General features: G+C 40.3%; 1 protein-coding gene across 1 annotated transcript in view; it reads left to right on the plus strand.

Moving 5' to 3' along the window:
- limch1a (LIM and calponin homology domains 1a) overlaps positions 1–16,667 on the plus strand; it is a 70,933-nt gene that overhangs the window by 22,864 nt on the left and 31,402 nt on the right. Inside the window, exons 2-12 of the mRNA XM_053618784.1 lie at positions 3,458–3,528; positions 5,637–5,706; positions 8,429–8,535; positions 10,004–10,034; positions 10,168–10,278; positions 10,419–10,620; positions 11,966–12,182; positions 12,451–12,627; positions 13,084–13,431; positions 14,238–14,516; positions 15,781–16,062. Of these exons, the coding sequence (XP_053474759.1) occupies positions 3,458–3,528; positions 5,637–5,706; positions 8,429–8,535; positions 10,004–10,034; positions 10,168–10,278; positions 10,419–10,620; positions 11,966–12,182; positions 12,451–12,627; positions 13,084–13,431; positions 14,238–14,516; positions 15,781–16,062 (1,895 nt within the window). The remainder of the gene's footprint in view (positions 1–3,457; positions 3,529–5,636; positions 5,707–8,428; positions 8,536–10,003; positions 10,035–10,167; positions 10,279–10,418; positions 10,621–11,965; positions 12,183–12,450; positions 12,628–13,083; positions 13,432–14,237; positions 14,517–15,780; positions 16,063–16,667) is intronic.

Here is a 16,667-nt window from a genome sequence, read left to right on the forward strand (position 1 = left end):
TTTTAAGCTCGTCCAGTTTCAGGTTTTAAATCTGTAACCTTTCCTCTTTGCATAAACCTGTGTAAAAATTCACAGCGCCGATTTGCCTAGTTCCCTGAGAGCATGTGGTGCGTGTTTGTCAGATGATTACATTACATACCGTATATTAGTCTACAATACTGTATATATTTATCAGTATGTTTTAGACTTCCAGAATCCGTTTTCACGTAGACGTCCTTTGCTCAAAATTTGCACGCACGCATGCTGTACACTCGTACACGGATTTGTAATACTACTATATTTGGAAGCATTTCATTCGTACTTTGTCAGTAATGCTCTTAAACGACAGTAATCCTAAATTCTCTTAATTCTTATGAGTTTATCATTCCCGGCTCCGTGCTGCACATTTTATCCTCTACAACTACTAAACCATCTGACTCAACTAATCAGCTCATTACCATGGCATTAAAGGCTTTGGCTCTGTGCCAAAAGCTTCTTGTATAGTTCATGATCTTACTAGAACGTCACCCATTTTGAGAACAGTTCCAAGGAACGTCATAAAGCAGTTCCTCCAGGACTTTGCGATTTTGCGATCGCAGAAGTGAGCGCAAAATCAAGCAAACTCTGCAATATTCGCAGTTATTACCACAGATTTGGACCAGGAGACGTCATCTGACTTCATCAAAACATGCATTCAGCCAAAGCCCCCTTCGATTCACGTGCACCGAAAATGAGCGCAGCTAAAAGGTCTCATTTACCAACAAACCTCGCTGCGATAAAAAAACAACAAAAAAACCAACTCAGCATGTTGCATCGCAGATTTTGAAATCAAGCATTTTTTGGCCGCCTCAATCACTCCGCGAAATCCTGAACGGACTGATAAAAGCCCGTGCGTTCATATATTATATTCATTCATGTCATTGGTTTTCCTGTGATCTCTGGTTGTCATTATCACAAGATAATAAATGTAATTTTCCTGAAGTAACAGGGTAATATTCTCAAACTTTTTTTATTTTCCTGAGATCATTACACACTGTAATATGAAACTGTTTAATTCTATATTGTATTCACACACATTTAGAATAGGCATGACGCTTGATTTGAAAAATAGCTGCATAACAAAATCATTGCATCTTTATATAAACACATAGCTATTCATAAATGTTTAAATTATTCCTAATTTACATTGTGCTTATTTATTTATTTATTTATTTATTTATTTATTTTTAACTGCATGTCATTTTACTCATAGAGATGAAACTTCTGCTGTAATCGTACAGACTATCCTGTTGCTCATCTCAGGATTCTTCTGCTTCTTCTTCTTCTTCTTCTTCTTCTTAGTACTGTTTGTCTTTTCTCAAGTCTCTATATGTGTACAGTAATGATTTATAATCCTAACTCTCCAGTGTCACTCAGAAGAGAACGGGTTCCCTTTTAATCAGGTTCCTCTCAAGGTTTCTTTCTTGTGTCGTCTCAAGGAGGTTTTGTCGCCCCCTGGTTTGCTCATTAAGGACGTAAATCTACATCCGCGTTTCTGTAAAAACCCCTTCGTGTCAATGTCTATTGTTAAAAGCGCTAGGTCAGTTCATATTAATTGTTATGACTGCTATGATCTCAAAATGAACCCTTGTTTTCATCCTGGTTGAGATGTATGTTGTGTCGAAATGTCAACAAAAGTTTCCTGTTGTCTCCGGAAAGCAATATTTATTGTCTTGTGATAGTGATGTAAATAAATCATTTCGTGCTCCCAACAATCATCACAACTGAGACACAAACAAGTATATGTTTTGACTGTGGACTGTCAGAATGACCTCACATTAAAATTCTGCTATTATAGTGAGTGCATCTGGTACTTACAAGTATAGAAAGGTGAGGATGGACACACACACACACACACACACACACACACACACACACACACACACACACATCTGCTCCTGGGGCTAGTTGAAGGACACGAGACAATAAGTGACCTTTTAGTGCTTGAAATAGACCTCAGCTGTTTCACACTCTGAGAGGAAGTGCACGTGTCTGTGTGTCTTCCTCAAAGCTCTATATTTACAACAAAGAGAAAATAACTTCATCATTGAAAAGCTCAGATTCTAGCTCAGAATGCTTCATTTAGCTTTTTGTGATAAGTATATCGTTATAAAATATGTATTTCGCATACAAAAACCACACACACACACACACACACACACATTCCACATACTGTTCAATCCTGACCCTCTGAGACACATTACTGATCAATGCATGTTCACTCAAGGGCATTTCATTCATATGTTGATTGAGGTAGATTAGGTTGATACGTGTGTGTCCGTGCTGCGCTTTTATAAAAATATATATTCTCAAATTCTTCTTTCAAAAAAATTAAAAGTTTAGAAACATTCTCAACATTTAAAATCTGTTTAATAGCTACTAAACGTTCTTCATTAATTAGTTACAAAAACATCAAACCCATTAGAAACTTCATCAAAGAAGTACAAACTCATCAAACTTGTGTGAGAGTGTGTGTGTGTGTGTGAGAATGTGTGTGAGAGTGTGTGAGGTTTTAAGGTCTTTGTGAGGATGTCCCCATAACAATAGAAATAAGATTGTGAGGCCGCTTTACTGGTTCTCACAAAATATTCTTTATTTTCTAAACAAGAACAAAAGATTTTTCTTGTTATAGAGGTTAGGTTTTGGGTTAGGAGTTAGATATAGATATATTAGATATAGATAAATAGATTATATGTTATGAAAGCAATAATAGATGACTGGATGTGCCATTTCAGGAAAATAATCAATGACGTGGAGATCTGATGTGGAGTTACTGTTCCCACCCTGAAATTGATTATTTCCCAAATAACAGCATGTCCCGTGTTTTATTCCTTTTATACCTCTTACTTTGCCAATGATGACTTATTTTATTAATTAAAGAACGTGTATTTTTATCAGTTTATAGATATGTATAAACTTATGAAACATCCGTGAAACAACATTATACCAGCTATATGCAATCTTTTCCTCACCAGCCTCTCTTTTTTTTTTTTTTTTTTTAATTTACTCTTGAAGTTAATAATTAGAAAACAAATGTGTATTGTCATGTTCCAGAGAAATCACAAAGCTCTCTGTCCTGAAAACTTTAAAGTTACAGCTTTGCCTTTGAGGTTGAATAGCGCTGACACCGGCGACTCCTTCTAAAAATGCTAAATAAGCATCTCCTCACAAAAAAAAATTACAAATTTCATATCAACAATTACACTTTGTTAAAAAAAAAATATATATAAAAAATCCAATCAGAATCATGCATTCGACAGCGCCGTGGTATATACTGTATACTGAGCTATTCACCATACAGGAGTTTTGTTATCGTGGACATTTCAGAATAACGTCGTCCTAACAGTGAAAAAGAACATGTTGCTTGATTTGATATAAAAATGAAATGATAAGAAACAACACAGCTTAGAGACAAATATTCTGTATTTCCAATTTGTAGGCAGTGACGGGGAGAACGTTTGGTGAGAAGGACTTCAGGAGCAGCCTGGAGAATGGCATTCTACTGTGCGAGTGAGTCTTTTTACCAATACATTACTTGAAAACTGCTCAAAATATTAAAGCAATCACTTTCTTGGACCTGAATAACATAAAGCTACACTGAATTAGAAATTGGACCAAACTTGAGTAGTCGATTAACTGTTATTTGGGTGAAAGTGACTTATTTTCAATTCTTTCTAAGAGAACATACTTGTTTTTTTCTTTCAATATTATGACGGTCATCAGTAGCCTAAGTCCACGTACCAAGTTCAAACATATACTGTTACTGTTACATACTACTGTTACTCCAACACTGTTGCTCAACATATTTTGTACCAAATGTTTCATTTTCCCTCCTTTTCCCTGTAATTAATTTGTCTAGATGGCAAATACAGACACAGTTAAAAACCCACAGATTTTCATAGGCTTTTAAACATGGTTTTCTACTCAAAAAATTGTTCTAGCTTGTATGCTGAAAATAGGAGAATTCCAAAGCATTGTGATTTTGTGTGTCTATTTCATTATACACTGATCATCCCTAATATTAAAACCATTGACCAGTGAAGTGAATAGCGTTGATTATCTCGTACAGTGGCACCTGTCAAGGGGTGGGATATATTTATTAGGCAGCAAGTGAACAGTCAGTTCTCAAAGTTGATGTGTTGGAAGCCGGAAAAATGGGCAAGCCCAAGGATCTGAGTGACTTTGACAAGGGCCAAATTGTGATGATTCGACGACTGGGTCAGAGCCTCTCCAAAACAGCAGGTCTCGTGGGGTGTTCCCGATATGCAGTGGTTAGTACCTACCAAAAGTAGTCCAAGGAAGAACAACTTGTGAACCCCCGACAGGGTCCTGGGTGCCCAAGGCCCACTGGTATAAGACCAGAACACATCAACCCGCTGGAATTAAGGTTGGTGTATCCAGCTCTCGAGTTCTACTTACCGGTTCTGAGATGTTGCCTTGTGGTTTGCACAGACAATATTATGACGTTCAGCGACATCAACCATCCATCCAGCAAGAATCCAATTGTTTCTCTCTGTCTTATAAAGGAGAGCTCCACAATCTACTATATGCTTTCCCACTTTTCTCACTGATTCTTCCTACATTGCACAGAATTTAGAAACTAGGCCACAGAGATCTTTATGTGGTCCCGTGTTTTCTGGTTACCTCTACTGCCTTGTTAGTGGTCAGAACACTCTGGCAGCTTCCTTCCCATGCAGGTCTGTTGTCCCAAATGGACGAAGAGATTTGGTACCCTTAACCCTGTTCACTTCTGCCTGTGGGCTTGACTTCTCTGACTGAATTGCCAACTGAGGTAACACTCCTGAATGCAGGAAACAGTGCTGAATGCAAGAGCCCCTAGTACAAGGGTCTTGAGTGCCTGTGTTCCGGGAATGGTACAGTATATACCCCATCTGCTGCATCCTTGACTTGCCCTAGTCCCAAATAACAGACTGCTAAACAGTAGCAAGTCCTCTTTATGCGATAGGTGTGTGTTGACACCCATCGCTGTGCACCACAGCAGCTCCAATGAAAGGCGTGAGGCACCTCCATTTGTCACTATTTCTTAAGACCTGGTGCGCATGTCAGTACCACAGAACCATTTAGACCAACTGTTCAGCTGTTACAAAGAAAAAAAAAGGGGGGGGGCATCTCTCATGTCTAAGCAGATGCAGACCCAGTAGATGGTGGACTTCCAGTGCTGTGAGTGCTCTGGTCATTTCTGAACAAGTTTTAGGTTAGTCACAGGTGAGTCCTGTTGCTCATGACATTGTTGGCATATGGGATCCAACCGATTCTTACTGCCCCTTGTTCCCTTGTTATTCGGGAAAAGAAGGCTGTATGAGTGCAGTATTCGTTGCAAATACTGCATCATAGTTCACTATGTGAATGTCGACAGGTCTCGGCAGTCATGTGAACAAGAAGTCATCCCTGCAGTTCTCGTTGAACCGTAGGTAACTATCGATTTGTTGCAACATGATGTATAACCATGTTATAGGTTACAGTCAACAACAGTTCTTTGCATTGATTGACTTCACAGGTATAAGAAATCACAGGTACAAGATGTGTGGTGTGTATATATGTGTGTTTTATCACTTTTAATCACAACGATGCTTTTAATCAATGCCCATCAATTGTAGGTTGCTGAGTTCCATCAAACCAGGACTTGTGAAGAAGATTAACAGACTCCCGACCCCCATTGCAGGACTGGTGAGTAGAATCTAGCGATGCATCGAAACTGATACCCTGCACATTTACTTGATACCTACATCTAATACCACGTTATACTACGTGCAACAAGTCTAGTGTACAGTACTGTAGGATAAACGTCTTTCCGCAACATAAAACTCAGCATGTGGATTTCATTGCTAGCAGCACACAGCAGTAACCGAACCAAACAACGCCGCAAACATTGGTGAGAGAAATATCTACAGACAACGCTAGGTGAGAGAAAATAACATCGCTTACCCAGTACGTTGTTCTTGATGATCGGCCACTATCGATTATTAGACCGGAATTCTTCAGGGATTCTGATGCAAAGAAAACCATAAAACATACTTTAATTAAAGGTGTACAGTGATAATAATATTACTGAAGCTCCTATATGTTATGTTGCATTTGCAAGTCAAATATTTTCATCTGAACAATGAAGAACATTTGAAAAGTTTTCAACATTATTACGGAATATCGTCCACAATAATCTTTAAAATCGCACAGTGGCTTACTGGTTAGCACGTTCGCCTCACACCTCCAGGGTCGGGGGTTCGACTCCCACCGTGGCCCTGTGTGTGTGTGTGTGTGGAGTTTGCATGTTCTCCCCGTGCTGTGGGGGTTTCCTCCGGGTACTCCGGTTTCCTCCCCCAGTCCAAAGACATGCATGGTAGGCTGATTGGTGTGTATAAAGTGTTCGTAGTGTATGAATGGGTGTGTGAGTGTGTATGTGAGTGTGCCCTGCGATGGATTGGCACCCTGTCCAGGGTGTACCCCGCCTTGTGCCCGATGCTCCCTGGGATAGGCTCCAGGTTTCCCCGTGACCCTGAAAAGGATAAAGCGGTATAGAAGATGAATGGATGGAATCTTTAAAATCCCTGCAAAGTCTTATGTTTTATTTTAATGGCAATTGTGAAAATGACTTCAATTTCTCAAGCTGTTTTCAAGCTGTTATTCGTTGACTCATGTCACGTCTTCGTGTTTTTGTAATTACAGCTGGTGGATCGCTACAGACACAATAGGCTTAGTAATTAAGACTGAAGAACAAGCAAGCTCTTCTTCTTTTGTTTATACAATGATTTACATTTAGTCTATCATATCCGTGCCCTATTCGTGACAGTTAGACCTGTCACAATAACTATATATTGTCCCAGAAATAATTGCGATAAACGATATTATTGTCATTTTAAGACCATTTTATGCCACTGCTATAATGATAATATAATGGCATTACAATGCAAGTACACCCTTTCAAAGAGCAATGAACGTTTAATTCTTAAGAATATTCTGGATTATTCTTCTTCAAAAAACATTAGCTGCGTTTACATGGACAACAATAATCCACTCTTAATCCGATTAAGATCATACTCTAATTAAGAAACTACCATGTAAACAGCAATTTTTACTTGCCTTAATCTAATTAAGGTCATAATCGAAGTAAGCAATAATCGAATTAAGACAGGTGGAGTACTCCTGTTTTAGTCGCATTATGGACGTGTAGTAGTGACATGTAAACACCTTAATCACATTATGAACGTCGTGTGGGAGTTTTCACCGCATTTTGCGACAGGACACGATCACACACGGCAGTTTTACGTTTTACGGCGAGTTCGGCTGTGTCCCAAATCGCATACTTGCCTACTATAGGCCTGTAGTGGGGAAAAATACATGTATCTCGGCTACTATATAGATGGTAACTACGCGATTTGGGACACACCCACCGCTTCAAGCAGTCGTCTATTAGCACGTACAGCATGACAAATAATTAACTGCACTTAAAGCGTTCGTAAAAAAAATAAAAAATAAAAACACCCAAAACTGTATACGGTCCCATAACGAAGACGAACTGTATGTTGATTCGTGAAATTCTGGAGGGACGTCGGACGGCGTGGCGCGGTGACGTAATGACGCAGGCTGTTAATCTAATTATGTTCTAAAACATGTAAAACGGGAACATGACAGGAGTATTCTAAAAGCGACTCATGTAAACACCTTAATCACATTATTATCTTACTCAGATTAAGGTCAATAATTAGATTACTGCTGTCCATGTAAACGTAGTCAGTGTTAGTGCATTGTTAATATCTCCGTGTCATTTTTTTCCCAATAGTATGTTTTCATTCAAATCAGCGCTAGTGCTTGCGACACATGTTAAATTCGAATGCACGGTTTTATTTCATTCGGATGCACATTTTTATATCGAATTCTAAAAATATTCGGAGTTCGAATTTTAATTTGACCGAAGCAGCGCGAATAACTAAAATGTTGGTGACGTTCATTCTTATGTAAACACAATGGGCAATGTCGAGGCTAGCAAAAATGATCGCGGTCGTGTCCAGATATCGTACAATAAGTCGATAATGTAATTATAGTGACGGGCCTAATGACAGTTTGGCTGAGAGGGGGGTGTGGTTGTCAGGGGATTTTGGTAGCTCGTGAGCTAGGTGCTTATTTGTTACTTTATGTTACTCATTTCGGTGTTGGTACTGGTGTTTGGTGAACTCCAGAAATTTACCTGTGCTTGTATTTGGTCTGGAAAAAAAAAATGGTACCAATACATCTCTAGTAGAAATGTTTTTAACACACATACATACAGTACTGTATTGTTAAAAAAACTGCTTTAGTAAAAATCTCCATACAGCTACATACAGTAAACTCTCTATGATGCAGTCTATGATGGCCGTGTGTGTGTGTGTGTGTGTGTTGTATTTTGCTCTCCTAGGATAATCTCACCGTGTTCCTGCGGGGATGTGAGGAGTTAGGACTAAAGGGATCACAACTGTTCGACCCAGGAGACCTGCAGGACATGTCTATACGTGCCAACCTAACGTATGCATCTGTGTGTGTGTGTGTGTGTGTGTGTGTGTGTGTGTGTGTGTGTGTGTGTGTGTGTGTGTGTGTGTGTGGGTGGGTGTTACAAACTTTGATTGTGCTTCTTTAGGGAACAGTTTAAAGAACCGGCCCATGTTTTCACCAGTTTAATAATATTACCAGTGTAATAACTATGATCTATTCTTTTCTTTGCAATTGCCAGTAAAATGTTTGGTTTTTCTTCTCAGACTACTGATGCACATTATTCAACAATAATCTTTAAAACCCCTGCTGAACTCGTGTCTTATTTTAACGGCGATCGTGATTATAAAGTCAGTTGCTCAAGCTCTTGCCATGGTGATGAAATGGCGCCATTCCTTTCTTTGTTGTGTGTGTGTGTGTGTGTGTGTGTGTGTGTGTGTGTGTGTGTGTGTGTGTGTGTGTCAATTGCGTGTCAGTGTGTGAACAGAACAAACCTGATCCAATTCTGAAACAAATCTGGCCTGAAATATCATCACAGGGTTTCTCGTAGCGCGTTGTAAAACGTGAAGTTACCAAAACAACAGCCAGTAGCTAGCTAGCTGTTAGCTAGCAAAGCACACGTGGGAATTGCTATCACTTCAGCAGTGTGGAAATACTTCACGCTAAATAAGGAGAAAAACAAAATGGCAGACTATAATGCGTGCAAACCAAGTCATTTCCATGACCGTGTGTTTCTTCCTATGGGGTAGTCGAGCGTCTGAGCAATTTCAGGTGCTGTTCTGGTGTAGTTTTACTGTTAGCGGTTAGCGGAAGAAGTTAGCGGTTGTGTGGCGCTCTGAATTCACAGACAGACATTGCAAGTGCAGATACAGTGCTATTTAATAGGAGGAAAAAAATTCAGGGAACTCAAACATAACCACTTTTACACATTTTAACGTAGAATTTTTTCAAACACGCCAATATTAACTGACACCCTGGAAGCCCCGCCCACTCCCCCCCACTATCTCACATTAGTCACATTAGATTTAAAGTGCTTGAAAGATGCACCTTTACGTTCTGTCGAGGTAAATTGGGAATGTTTATTATTGACACGAAAGTTATCAAGGAAGTATATCTGACTTATCTAACATTACTCAGGTACGTCGTTAAGATCAGTATTATATTTATCAGGAATGCAACCACGAAATGTTGCCAGAATATAGTCAAAATTCTGCATTATGGTTATAAATGGTTATAAATACTGATATGCAAGTCATTCTTTTCAGTTCTAAGGTTTCATTATTGGTATTGAAAAAATAATAGTGGTATTGTGCCATCTCTAGTGCATTGTAGTGCCTGTCTCACAGCAATGTTTATATGAGAAGAAACAATCTTTGTTGTTGCATTTGTGCTAGTTCGTGTCAGTGTGTGTGTGTGTGTGTGTGTGTGTGTGTGTGTGTGTGTGTGTGTGCAGTATTTTACAATGTTTAATCTTAGGCTAAAACTGAGCGTGACTCTCTTGTAGGGGTTCAGATTGCAGTCGGAAGCTGAAGAATGTAAGTACAGTAGAGTTATATGCATTCGCTATTTTTTTGTGTGTATTTTCTTATATATGATTGCTGTCAACTCACTTTCATTTTCTCTCTGTGTGTGTGTGTGTGTATTTTTGCGTGTGTTATGCTACTGTAGGTACTGATCACTATTTACTGGCTGGGCAAAACTGTAAACGGTTGTGCGTCATATTGTGGTCCAACGCTTGACCTAAAAGAGTTTGAAGGCCTTTTGTCCATGATGAGGAAGGTAAAGAAAGACCTGATTAATAAGTGGAACACATTAAATATATTTATATATATATATAAAATATAGACTGCTCTCGTTGAGCTAACGATTAACAGACTGGTTTACTCCAATGTTTATAATAATGTGATTTGTGTGTGCAGGAGTGTGTGAACGAGGAGCCTGACTCCCCTAAGCGCAGTGTACGAGACAGTGGATGTGTGGACAACTGGGAATCGGAGCTTTCCGATTCGTTGTCATCTCCGAGGCATAGACGTGAGGATTCCTTTGACAGCCTGGACTCCTTCAGCTCGCAATCACAGCCCACACCTTCCCCCGATACTGTGCTCCGTCCTAACTGCGATGGTGAGACACACGCACGTAATCACCTGTACTTTTGTCCGGTTCACCTGAGTGTGTTACCTGATTGTGTTCACCTGTTCTGTGTCTCCCTTTTGATTGGTTCATCTATATATACCCAGCTGTTTCTTCGCTTCACTACGGAGTCTCATCATGCGTTTGTGTTATTTGGCTTCCTGTTTCCTGGTTGTTTGACCCTTGCTTGCGTGTTGATTTCTGATCACGGATGACCCTTGTGCGATATTGCCCACCTGTGATCTGACCCCTGCTGAGGCCTATGACAATGATTTTCAGATTTCCTGTAATAAAGCAAACGCTGAGTCGAGGCACTTGTGGACATTATGTATAACAAATAGTGTTCAGTATTCAAATAACGGCACCTCAGTCAGTTACCTGGGTATTCCAATACCCGTTAACATGCCTAACATGGCTGCATTTCGTGCTTTTATTACCTAGATCTTATGAAAAGGCAATAATATAAGTTTATCGTAATGTTGCTTTTTTGGAATACTTTTTATTTATTTATCCCAAAAGGCTTCCTGTGTATATGACATGATGATCTTGTAGCACCTACGCAGTGTAATATCACTTTTAGATTGCATACTTGGTTAATTTTATACACACACACACACACACACACACACACACACATACAGTGAGAGCAAGAGAGTGCAGCTGTCAGCGCTATAGACAGACATTACACACCCAGCTTTGTGACTGCCGATATGTCACAGAGTGTATGAGAAGATTCGCACGTGACACATGAGAAGTGTAAACTTTGTGTGATCTCACACAGTTGGGCGGACAGAGGATTGTTTGCGTACGCGTGAATTCGTGGTAAATCGAACAGGCTTGTCACATATACACACTATACTTGTAAGGAAGCCTTTTGGCTTTTCTTATTTTATTTATTTATATATATATATATATATATTTTCATTTTAAGCAGCAGTTTTCCTCGTGGGGACCAGACGAATGTCCCCTCAAGGTCTAAACTGTCAGATATTTCTATTTTAGTGGGGACATTTGGTCCCCACTACGACATAAAACACGCATATACAAACACACACGCATACACACACGGTCATAACAGATCTGAATGGTCTGAATGGAGACGAGGCTGTACCAGTCTCAAATTGTTGTTGTGTTTTGGTTTCGTCTGTGTGTCTGCATGTTTCTTTCGTTCCGTTACGTCTCCTACTGGTTGCGTTTTTAAACTTTGAGTGTGGGAGCATTGTAAAACATTAACAAAGAGTATGTTTATCACTTTTGAAATGTAATTGGATGAATTTGTAAAAGCACTTCTCTCTCTCTCTCTCTCTCTCTCTCTCTCTCTCTCTCTGTTTCTCAGATTTGGAGGGAGATCACAGGAAGCTGCCAGACGTGCTAAAGGACGACATGTCTGCCCGCCGTGTCTCCTATAAAGAGCCCCGTGCTGCGCTGCCGTTTAACCAGTACCTCCCCAACAAGAGTAATCAAAGCACGTTCATGCCTGCTCAGCTGAAGAAGAGGAGGAGCGAACGTGATGAAGAACGCAGGAGCGGCAGCAACTCCACCTCCCCCATTAGGTAACTTTGATAAGCATTGATTTTTAAAAAAATCCTAAATTTCTTAAGACTTAAGACTTGTTGTCACAACCATGGGTGGAGCGAAAGGAAAAAACATTGACAGTGGTCTACCACTCATCAGAGCGCACACATAAAAACACACACACACACACACACACACACACACACACACACACACACGCATATACACACCTACCAGAAAGCACAGTTTCATCCTCATGGTTTTCTCATTTACTGAAAGTGTGTGTGTGTGTCTCATCTCTCGCAGAGAGGAGTGTGTTGGTATTTCAAGCGAGATGCCTCTTGCCCTCCACTCCCAGAAAACTGTGACCTGGGCAGTTGAGGGAGGGGCGGAGCCTCAGCTGGATGAGGTAGAACATAAGAAGATGAGAAAGTTAGAGAAGGCGGGTATTAAAGTGTTGCCTGCTTCTGCGCGATACAGCAGGTTAGAAGGACATCACAGTGACTGATTTCCTGACTAACTGGACTAATGGTATGAGGGTTTGTGTGTCGTACTCCACTAATTAAAGTACATGCAGAGATTCACAGGACTGTCTTGTAGCTTGTAGTGTGTATAGACGTTGCGTGGACATGCGATTGAGCCTTTTGAGTTGTGTTTTAATAATCTGAAACATCTGGATCCTTGTTTTTGGAATGGATATGATGCTGACCCATATCTTTTGCATGGAGGTTTATTTTGCAATGATGGTTGTGTAAAGTCTTTTGCCATCCAGTTTTCCCATCAGCATGGTACTAGAGAGCATTGCTGCATTGATTTTGGGTTGAACTGTAACCTTTGTCTGAAATGAAGGTGTGTTGCGTCATCTGGATGCAAGCTGTAAGATATTAACTTCGTCACAGCGCATTCCTGCTTGTGCTGTTGACACCAACCTTCCATCAGTCCTAAGGTGACTGCCGTAGAGCCCGAGCAGGCTAAATCTCCGTCTCCTGACATCATCCGTCGATGCGATAACAACTTCCTGCGGGGCGAACAAACACACGAGTGGGACGAGGACGACGATGATGATGATGATGAGGGCAAAGAAAGAGATAGAAAGGTCCCAGATATCCAAAAGGACGACCTTGCGTCCAGGAGGGCGCGCATGAACCGACCAAAACCCAGTGTCGCGCATCAGTTCCTGCCAAGCTCGTGCAGCAGTAAGGACCGCGAGCGTTGGGAGGGAATCCGGCTTTCCTCCCAGCACGCTGTGCTGGAGATGTTGGAGAAAATGGAGCAGGAGAAGAAGAGGTGCGTGGTGTGAGAGAAGGGGAGGAGATGAAGCGGGAGCAGGGGCAAATCGATGTGGCAGAAATACAATAGCAAGATACTTAGACATGATGCATGTCAGTGTTTTTTTTTTTTCTACGATATAGCTTTATATTTAGATGTTAGACAACAGGAACTTTTTCAGGAACTTTGCTACAGCATTTTTCCACCAGAGTAATCAGGGCTAATTTTAGTTCCTGGGCTGTTCAGCTTCTTCTCTATAGTAGGTCATTTTCTGTGGACCTGGAACTAATTGGTCAAAGACAAGCTCCATAAAATTTCCATCTCACATGACATTTAAAAAATAAATGAGTGTAGTTAACGTACAATTAAAGCAAAAACAATGAACAACAGCACAACTTTATCTTCAGCATCCTCCATGTCTGCTGTGTTGCTGTGATCTTGCCAGCTGCTGAAAGACGTCACATCGATTGTTTCACTTCTTTTTTTATTCTACATAATTATTAAGATCTGTACATAGCAGTGGAAATTTAAACCAGGACCTCGATCAGGAGCTGTGTAGTTCTCGTCCAGGGTAGTTTCAGAATTCATTATTTCCTCAGAAGGTTTTAGGTCCTTAGTGGGAACATGCCTATAGTGTGTAGTATATTTGGAAAATATAGGGTCTGTCCTCTGCATTCATGCATCCATTCATTTCGGCTGTCTTCTTCTTTTCTGTCTTTCTGTGTTGAAAATGTGTGTTGGTGCTGATGTTTCCTCTGTTCCGTCTGTGCGTGGATTGTGCGCTGGAACTTCCTAATGTGTGCCATTGGCACACTCCACCACAGTGAATCTGACACCACCTCCACTGAGGTACCAATTGTAACTCGCAAGGACAATCCCTTCCTAAGTCCTCATGGCAAACAGAAAGCCGAAGAGGAAGAGAGTGATGAGGAGGACAAGGGGCGGTCAGTTGTCCCAAACGTACAGAAGGACGATCTTGCCAGAAGGCGAACTCGTATCGGGTCCCTCCCACAAAAGGGTCCTCGTCAGTCATTGGCCCAGACTAGTATCACTCAGTCGGACCTTGAGAAGTGGCAGAGACTTTCAATGACCATCGAGAACAGGTGCCTTAAAACCATATATACAAAAGTTCACGATACACACAGGCACTAATATACAGAATACATCCTAGTCTCTTTCACTCTCAACAGTGAAATAATTAAAAATGGTCGTCAAGTTGCTCCTCACCCATTTTAAACAGCCAGTAGCGTTTATCTTACCTCACAGCCCGGGCTGAGCCGTACTTGACAATTAGTACCGTGGATTTTTATAACGTTGGGGGTGGGACACTTCAGATTCTAGCGAGCGTTTGATTGGACAGAACATCTGAAGTGCAGAATGATGTCATCAAAATTGTCGATCCATATCGGTGGTAGAGAGAGTCTGTAAATTTTGAACGTATGTATCTTGTAAATGCGAATTTTTGTTTTGGAGCGCACTAGATTATAGATAACTTTTTAAGGCTTACATGTTCATACTAAACGCCACAAAACTTTCATTGTGAATTCATGGGGACTTTAAGCATCTACACTACCAACAACATTACGAATGTGGAAAACCACTGGGGACACAAATGTCACAAAATTATTATTTAAAAGGCTTATTATTTAACGGAGGGTGAACAAGACTAGGGTGCATTTTGTTTTTCTTTTATAGCAAAGCAAGTTGCCAATGCTAACAATGTTTTTATTTATTAAAGAACGACGCATCGTACTTTTTATCCATTTATAATCACATTTAAGCCTGTGGAATGTCCACGAAAAAAGCAAACCTGTTCCTGTTTATCACTTCTGTTAGAGCAGCTATTAATCTACATGTAACTGTAGAAACAATCACATATTAGAAGAAGCTCATTAATACAAACCTGTGATTTCCCTTGCAGCTGGAACTACTGTCAGAACAGCTGTTAATAGAGAAATGAAACACCTTCTGACCAATAAGATTAGAGCATTTAACAGCCATATGTCATTAATAATAATAATAATAATAATAATAATAATAATAATAAGCGGAAGACTATACTAACCTTATTCATATAGCACATTTCATGCATTTAATGTAGTTCAAGTAGATTTACACAATAGTAAAATAAAGCAATAAAAATGAGTAACAACAGAACAATAAAAAGTGAGAACAGAAATACATAAAGCAATAGAAATAACAATAAAGGATGATCATTCGAAGGTTTATTAACACAAAATAAACACCGGCAGTGAAACTCAACCATGAAAAAAACGACAAACAAACGTAATAATATAGCAGAATATTGTAAGTACTGATATACAGCTTATTATATTATAATTTTATTGTAGTTGTGTTGTTCCACAGTGAGGCCGCTCCAGTTGCAGTGTCGATCATAACTCGTAAGGAGAACCCCTTCCTGAGCCCCGAGAAAGCAAGGGAGAAAGAGAATGATGAGGATGATGAGAGAGAGACAGAGGGAGGCGGACAGGCCGCTTTGCCTAATATACAGAAAGATGATCTGGCTAGGAGGCGGGGTCAGACTGGGGCCCTCCCACTTCGGGATCATCAGCAGTCATTGGCTCAGACGTCCATGACTCAGTCAGACCTGGAGAAGTGGCAGAGACTGCAGATGAGCACAGAGAACAGGTGCCTGACCTGTCTGTAGGTTTGACCTGCACAAGTGTGCTTCCTGTGTAGTGCCCTAGACGGCCAGTAGGGTGCCATTTAGGATTTGTCCAACAGCTGGGATTGTATCGAGAATGCTAGTTGCCCTTATGCTCAGCCAAATCTTTTCGTTAATGCAAAAACGGGCTTACCTGGTATTCATGCTTGTGTAAAAGTAAGAGATTTATAAGACTCCTGGCTCTTTTTTATTAAAGCATGGGGCTTTCCTTATGCATTCACCATTTTAATACGATCACCATTTTGAGAGTTTGTTTCTGTTGTGCCGCCTTTTTTGTGCCGCGGACACAATGATGGACTTACAAATGTGGTACCATCTACAGTTTAGCCAAAGCGTTTGTGATTATTATTTATTTTTTGACACCTTGCTACACCGATACAGGACACCCCTGAAAAGTACGGCTTTCCGCAGCGGTTAGAACGAACGCAAATAAACTTCCCGTGTGGAAAAGCCAACCGAGTGAAGGGGAAAGGATGTGGGATGTAAAATTTGCTTCTAGGTGCAGTTTCTTTTTCAATGAATATTATCAAGGTGAATTTTCAAGTTAAACTGTGAATTCATGAACTTC

This window comes from Ictalurus furcatus, chromosome 29, assembly GCF_023375685.1.
Source record: "Ictalurus furcatus strain D&B chromosome 29, Billie_1.0, whole genome shotgun sequence".
NCBI classification, from domain to species: Eukaryota; Metazoa; Chordata; class Actinopteri; order Siluriformes; family Ictaluridae; genus Ictalurus; species Ictalurus furcatus.